At 34.3% G+C, this 7,500-nt stretch overlaps 2 protein-coding genes and 1 pseudogene across 2 annotated transcripts in view; 2 read left to right on the forward strand and 1 right to left on the reverse strand.

Moving 5' to 3' along the window:
• rpp40 (ribonuclease P/MRP 40 subunit) overlaps window positions 1-3,633 on the reverse strand; it is an 18,313-nt gene extending 14,680 nt beyond the window's left edge. The window contains exon 1 of the mRNA XM_039819653.1: window positions 3,405-3,633. Within this exon, the coding sequence (XP_039675587.1) occupies window positions 3,405-3,521 (117 nt within the window). The 5' untranslated portion in view covers window positions 3,522-3,633. The remainder of the gene's footprint in view (window positions 1-3,404) is intronic.
• Window positions 1-7,500, forward strand: part of LOC120571443 — a 167,898-nt pseudogene that overhangs the window by 13,561 nt on the left and 146,837 nt on the right.
• riok1 (RIO kinase 1 (yeast)) overlaps window positions 4,320-7,500 on the forward strand; it is a 24,342-nt gene continuing 21,161 nt past the window's right edge. Inside the window, 1 exon segment of the mRNA XM_039820386.1 lies at window positions 4,320-4,544. Within this exon segment, the coding sequence (XP_039676320.1) occupies window positions 4,492-4,544 (53 nt within the window). The 5' untranslated portion in view covers window positions 4,320-4,491.

A 7,500-nucleotide genomic window follows, 5' to 3' on the forward strand; every position in this document is an offset into this window, starting at 1 on the left:
TAGTTACTAGTTACTTTAGTTACTCCGCTACATTCATCTGTTCCAGATTTAGTTACTAGTTACTTTAGTTACTCCGCTACATTCATCTGTTACAGCTTTAGTTACTAGTTACTTTAGTTACTCCACTACATTCATCTGTTACAGATTTAGTTACTAGTTACTTTAGTTACTCCGCTACATTCATCTGTTACAGCTTTAGTTACTAGTTACTTTAGTTACTCCACTACATTCATCTGTTACAGCTTTAGTTACTAGTTACTTTAGTTACTAGTTACTTTAGTTACTCCGCTACATTCATCTGTTACAGATTTAGTTACTTTAGTTACTTTAGTTACTCCACTACATTCATTTGTTCCAGCTTTAGTTACTAGTTACTTTAGTTACTCCACTACATTCATCTGTTACAGCTTTAGTTACTAGTTACTTTAGTTACTCCACTACATTCATCTGTTACAGCTTTAGTTACTAGTTACTTTAGTTACTCCGCTACATTCATCTGTTACAGCTTTAGTTACTAGTTACTTTAGTTACTCCACTACATTCATCTGTTACAGCTTTAGTTACTAGTTACTTTAGTTACTCCGCTACATTCATCTGTTACAGCTTTAGTTACTAGTTACTTTAGTTACTCCACTACATTCATCTGTTACAGCTGTAGTTACTAGTTACTTTAGTTACTCCACTACATTCATCTGTTACAGCTGTAGTTACTAGTTACTTTAGTTACTCCGCTACATTCATCTGTTACAGCTTTAGTTACTAGTTACTTTAGTTACTCCGCTACATTCATCTGTTACAGCTTTAGTTACTAGTGACTTTAGTTACTAGTTACTTTAGTTACTCCACTACATTCATCTGTTCCAGCTTTAGTTACTAGTTACTTTAGTTACTCCGCTACATTCATCTGTTCCAGCTTTAATTACTAGTGACTTTAGTTACTAGTTACTTTAGTTACTCCGCTACATTCATCTGTTACAGCTTTAGTTACTAGTTACTTTAGTTACTCCACTACATTCATCTGTTACAGCTGTAGTTACTAGATACTTTAGTTACTCCTCTACATTCATCTGTTACAGCTTTAGTTACTAGTTACTTTAGTTACTCCACTACATTCATCTGTTACAGCTTTAGTTACTAGTTACTTTAGTTACTCCACTACATTCATCTGTTACAGATTTAGTTACTAGTTACTTTAGTTACTAGTTACTTTAGTATCTCCGCACATTCATCTGTTACAGATTTAGTTACTAGTTACTTTAGTGCCCCCCGCTACATTCATCTGTTCCAGCTTTAGTTACTAGTTACTTTAGTTACTAGTTACTTAGCGATCTCCGCTACATTCATCTGTTACAGATTTAGTTACTAGTTACTTTAGTTACTCCACTACATTCATCTGTTACAGCTTTAATTACTAGTGACTTTAGTTACTAGTTACTTTAGTTACTCCGCTACATTCATCTGTTACAGCTTTAGTTACTAGTTACTTTAGTTACTCCACTACATTCATCTGTTACAGCTTTAGTTACTAGTTACTTTAGTTACTAGATACTTTAGTTACTAGTTACTTTAGTTACTCCGCTACATTCATCTGTTCCAGCTTTAGTTACTAGTTACTTTAGTTACTCCACTACATTCATCTGTTACAGCTTTAATTACTAGTGACTTTAGTTACTAGTTACTTTAGTTACTCCGCTACATTCATCTGTTACAGCTTTAGTTACTAGTTACTTTAGTTACTCCACTACATTCATCTGTTACAGCTTTAGTTACTAGTTACTTTAGTTACTAGTTACTTTAGTTACTCCGCTACATTCATCTGTTACAGCTTTAGTTACTAGTTACTTTAGTTACTCCACTACATTCATCTGTTACAGCTTTAGTTACTAGTTACTTTAGTTACTCCACTACATTCATCTGGTACAGCTTTAGTTACTAGATACTTTAGTTACTAGTTACTTTAGTTACTCCACAACATTCATCTGGTACAGCTTTAGTTACTAGTTACTTTAGTTACTAGTTACTTTAGTTACTAGTTACTTTAGTTACTCCACTACATTCATCTGGTACAGCTTTAGTTACTAGATACTTTAGTTACTAGTTACTTTAGTTACTCCACTACATTCATCTGGTACAGCTTTAGTTACTAGTTACTTTAGTTACTAGTTACTTTAGTTACTCCACAACATTCATCTGGTACAGCTTTAGTTACTAGTTACTTTAGTTACTAGTTACTTTAGTTACTCCACTACATTCATCTGGTACAACTTTAGTTACTAGTTACTTTAGTTACTCCACTACATTCATCTGTTACAGCTTTAGTTACTAGTTACTTTAGTTACTCCGCTACATTCATCTGTTACAGCTTTAGTTACTAGTTACTTTAGTTACTCCACTACATTCATCTGGTACAACTTTAGTTACTAGTTACTTTAGTTACTCCACTACATTCATCTGTTACAGCTTTAGTTACTAGTTACTTTAGTTACTCCGCTACATTCATCTGTTACAGCTTTAGTTACTAGTTACTTTAGTTACTCCACTACATTCATCTGTTACAGCTTTAGTTACTAGTTACTTTAGTTACTCCACTACATTCATCTGTTTCAGCTTTAGTTACTAGTTACTTTAGTTACTCCGCTACATTCATCTGTTCCAGCTTTAATTACTAGTGACTTTAGTTACTAGTTACTTTAGTTACTCCGCTACGTTCATCTGTTACAGCTTTAGTTACTAGTTACTTTAGTTACTCCACTACATTCATCTGTTACAGCTGTAGTTACTTTAGTTACTTTAGTTACTAGTTACTTTAGTTACTCCACTACATTCATCTGTTACAGCTGTAGTTACTTTAGTTACTTTAGTTACTAGTTACTTTAGTTACTCCACTACATTCATCTGTTACAGCTGTAGTTACTAGATACTTTAGTTACTCCTCTACATTCATCTGTTACAGCTTTAGTTACTAGTTACTTTAGTTACTCCACTACATTCATCTGTTACAGCTTTAGTTACTAGTTACTTTAGTTACTCCACTACATTCATCTGTTCCAGCTTTAGTTACTAGTTACTTTAGTTACTAGTTACTTTAGTTACTCCGCTACGTTCATCTGTTACAGATTTAGTTACTAGTTACTTTACACATTAAGATTACTGCACACAAAACACACCCACGCACGCAGGCAGACAGACAGACAGACAGACAGACAGACAGACAGACACACACATAGAAACAGACAGACACACATGTAGTTTATAAAATGTTATCATTTACACTGCAGGACTTCTATTACTTATTCAGTGTGTATTAGTACTTTTTCACCGCAGGACTTTTACTGTAATATATAGTATTTTTACAGTGAGGTATTAGTACTTGTACTGCAGTAATCTGACTACTAAGTCGTTACCTTGTAGTTGAAGTGCAGCTGGTCCAGCTGAGAGCTGATCCGGTTCTTCGGGTCCAGGAAACTGGACCGTTCCGAGACCAGCAGGTTCCGGGGAGTCCGCTCCAGATCCGCGGACATCTTTCACACTTTGACCCTCCTTTACTGCACCCAGAGACGGCTTCGAACACACAAACACGCCGTTGTAGCCGCGGAGGAGCTAACACGCTTACACGCTACAACCTACTTCCGGGCTCAGGTTTTCAACATAAAAGCTTCGAGGGGAATTCTTTTTATTTTCATTTAAAATAATTCATATACAAAAAATATGGGTCATAATTCTTCAAAGTATTATAAAGGATCAGATGCATACAGGAAGTAATAAACACGTTTAAAACCAAATAAAATAAATAAGAAAGGAAAGAGGAGAAATAAAGCTTTATTGTTAAATAAAATTAGTTTCACAACATTACTTTCTCTAAATAGGAACTTCCTCTTTTGACGTATTTTCATTTATTTATTAATTGTATCAAGATAAATAAAATCTTAAATATTTTCAGTACAAAGTTTCAGGTTTTTAAAATAAAAGCTTTGAGGTGAAATTTAAACATTAAAAGTTGAAGGAAATTTTTAAAATGTTTCTTTAGTGAATTATTAATAGATTTGTTCTACTTCAAACTGTTTATGTTTTGGACGATTAAAGTTTTATGAATTTCCAGTCTCATTTTTTATTTAAATAAAGGTCATACATGAATGGATGAACTCATGGATTTTAATGATTAAACTTTAAGGGATGAAAACATTAAACTCCATTCCAGAATATAAACCTTAAAATAACTTGAATTAACAGTAAATACACTTGGTTTTATTGTCAAAGTGTTTTATTTTGAAAGGACGGCCGCGCTGAGCAGCAGTTCGCTAAACCAACTCCGTCCTCTCTCTCGCCGTAGTGACGCGTTCAGACCCGGAAGTGAAGAGTGCACGTTGCCGTGTGAAGAGCAAGAGGCGAGGATCTGCTTGGATCGGTTTAGCTCGGTTTGGCTCGGTTCGGACCGGGTTTAGTTCTGTGTTTTTGGGGTTTAGTGTCGGGTCTCTGTCGGTGTGTTACGTCATGTCGGCGGTGGGCTGTGTACCTGGACAGTTTGATGACGTAGAGGAGGACAGGTGAGACCCGGTGCTGCTGCTGCTGTTGTTGTTGTTGTTTAGTTCTGGAGGTTCTGAGGCTCGGATGGTTCTGATGTCTGACCGTTATTATATTATTATCTTATTATATTATTATCTTATTATATTATTATTTTATTATATTATTATTTTATTATATTATTATATTATTATCTTATTATATTATTATCTTATTATATTATTATCTTATTATATTATTATTTTATTATATTATTATATTATTATCTTATTATATTATTATCTTATTATATTATTATCTTATTATATTATTATATTATTATATTATTATATTATTATCTTATTATATTATTATCTTATTATATTATTATCTTATTATATTATTATTTTAATATCTGAGAAGATTGAGTTGAGAAGTAGAAACAGTTCTCTCAACAGTTATTATTACAGAGAGAGAGAGACAGGCAGACAGAGAGAGAGAGACAGACAGACAGAGAGAGACAGACAGACAGACAGACAGACAGACAGACAGAGAGACAGACAGACAGAGAGAGACAGACAGACAGAGAGAGACAGAGAGAGAGAGAGAGAGAGACAGAGAGAGAGAGAGACAGAGAGACAGAGAGAGAGACAGACAGACAGAGACAGAGAGACAGACAGACAGACAGACAGAGAGAGACAGACAGACAGACAGAGAGAGACAGGCAGGCAGACAGACAGACAGAGAGAGACAGGCAGACAGACAGACAGGAGAGAGACAGACAGACAGACAGACAGAGGATATGGAGACAGAGAGAGAGACAGGCAGACAGACAGAGAGAGAGAGAGAGCAGGCAGACAGACAGACAGACAGGAGAGAGACAGACAGACAGACAGGAGAGAGACAGACAGACAGACAGAGGATATGGAGACAGAGAGAGAGAGAGACAGTTTACAGAAACGTAGAACTAGCTGTATGTAGATTTAGAGTTCTGATCATGTGATCTGGTCCTCTAACAGATGTTGAGATGAACTCGTGCTGATGATGTAATGATTTAATGATGTAATGATTTAATATGCAGCAGAGTAACGTAGAGCTGATTGGTATCATCAGCTGATCTGTTAGATTTTAGATTCTCAGAGATCTTTATAACATTAAGACCTGATCCAGGGTGGAATCACATCCTATCACATATCAGATAAATATATTTAACTGGAGAATCTGTTATTTTAACCCAGGAATGCGTAGTCTACAGGTGTTGAAATTAATCCAATAATCAATGCAGTGATGCTGCATCGATAATCGGCCGGCTCATAATCCATAATTTATAAATGTTTATAATTTAATGCAGCAGGGCTCCAGCACAAAATTTAGGTGCACCCAAATTTTTCCTCCCGTCGCCGTTAGCGCTGAATGGCGATACACGATATATAGCTCTGTAGTTTTTACAAAGTGGGCTAAATGTTCAGTTTTAAGTCAAAGCCAATTTTCACAAGATCTTTTATTAAAACAGATTGTGATTAAAATAAAACGCAAAGACAGGCTTTCCTTTACCAGTTTGTAAATATACAGCTGCAACACATGTTAATGAAAGTTATCTGAAATAAATAGCCTGGGAGATATTAAAATATTAAGCTCCTTCACTTGTTTTCAACAACAATAACAGACTGATTAAAAGAGAATAGGACGCCCGGATAGCTCAGTTGGTATATATAGAGGTTTGACTCCGACCTGCGGCCCTTTCCTACATGTCATTCCCCCCTCTCCCCTCTCTCTCCTTTCATGTCTTCAGCTGTCCTATCAAAATAAAGGCTGAAATCTTTTAATGTAATGTAGGCCTAACAACATTTCTGTTTACATATTCTGGTATGTTAACACATTCAGGAGGTGCCATGTGCTCAGTGCCGTATAGTTTTATGTATCCAAGTTATTTAGTATTAGAGAACTGCAGAATGTTTGGTTTTTATATCCTACATGGCTTTAATAGAAAAACATGGATTAAATATCCTACATGGCTTTAATAGAAACATGGATTAAATATCCTACATGGCTTTAATAGAAACATGGATTATATATCCTACATGGCTTTATAGAAACATGGATTAAATATCCTACATGGCTTTAATAGAAAAACATGGATTAAATATCCTACATGGCTTTATAGAAACATGGATTAAATATCCTACATGGCTTTAATAGAAAAACATGGATTAAATATCCTACATGGCTTTAATAGAAACATGGATTAAATATCCTACATGGCTTTAATAGAAACATGGATTATATATCCTACATGGCTTTAATAGAAACATGGATTAAATATCCTGCATGGCTTTAATAGAAACATGGATTATATATCCTACATGGCTTTAATAGAAACATGGATTAAATATCCTGCATGGCTTTAATAGAAACATGGATTAAATATCCTACATGGCTTTAATAGAAACATGGATTAAATATCCTACATTGCTTTAATAGAAACATGGATTGAATATCCTACATGGCTTTAATAGAAACATGGATTGAATATCCTACATGGCTTTAATAGAAACATGGATTGAATATCCTACATGGCTTTAATAGAAACATGGATTAAATATCCTGCATGGCTTTAATAGAAACATGGATTATATATCCTACATGGCTTTAATAGAAACATGGATTATATATCCTACATGGCTTTAATAGAAACATGGATTAAATATCCTACATGGCTTTAATAGAAACATGGATTAAATATCCTGCATGGCTTTAATAGAAACATGGATTATATATCCTGCATGGCTTTAATAGAAACATGGATTAAATATCCTACATGGCTTTAATAGAAACATGGATTAAATATCCTACATGGCTTTAATAGAAACATGGATTATATATCCTACATGGCTTTAATAGAAACATGGATTAAATATCCTACATGGCTTTAATAAAACATGGATTATATATCCTACATGGCTTTAATAGAAACATGGATTAAATATCCTGCATGGCTTT

Source organism: Perca fluviatilis, chromosome 13 (genome assembly GCF_010015445.1).
Source record: "Perca fluviatilis chromosome 13, GENO_Pfluv_1.0, whole genome shotgun sequence".
NCBI lineage: Eukaryota > Metazoa > Chordata > Actinopteri > Perciformes > Percidae > Perca > Perca fluviatilis.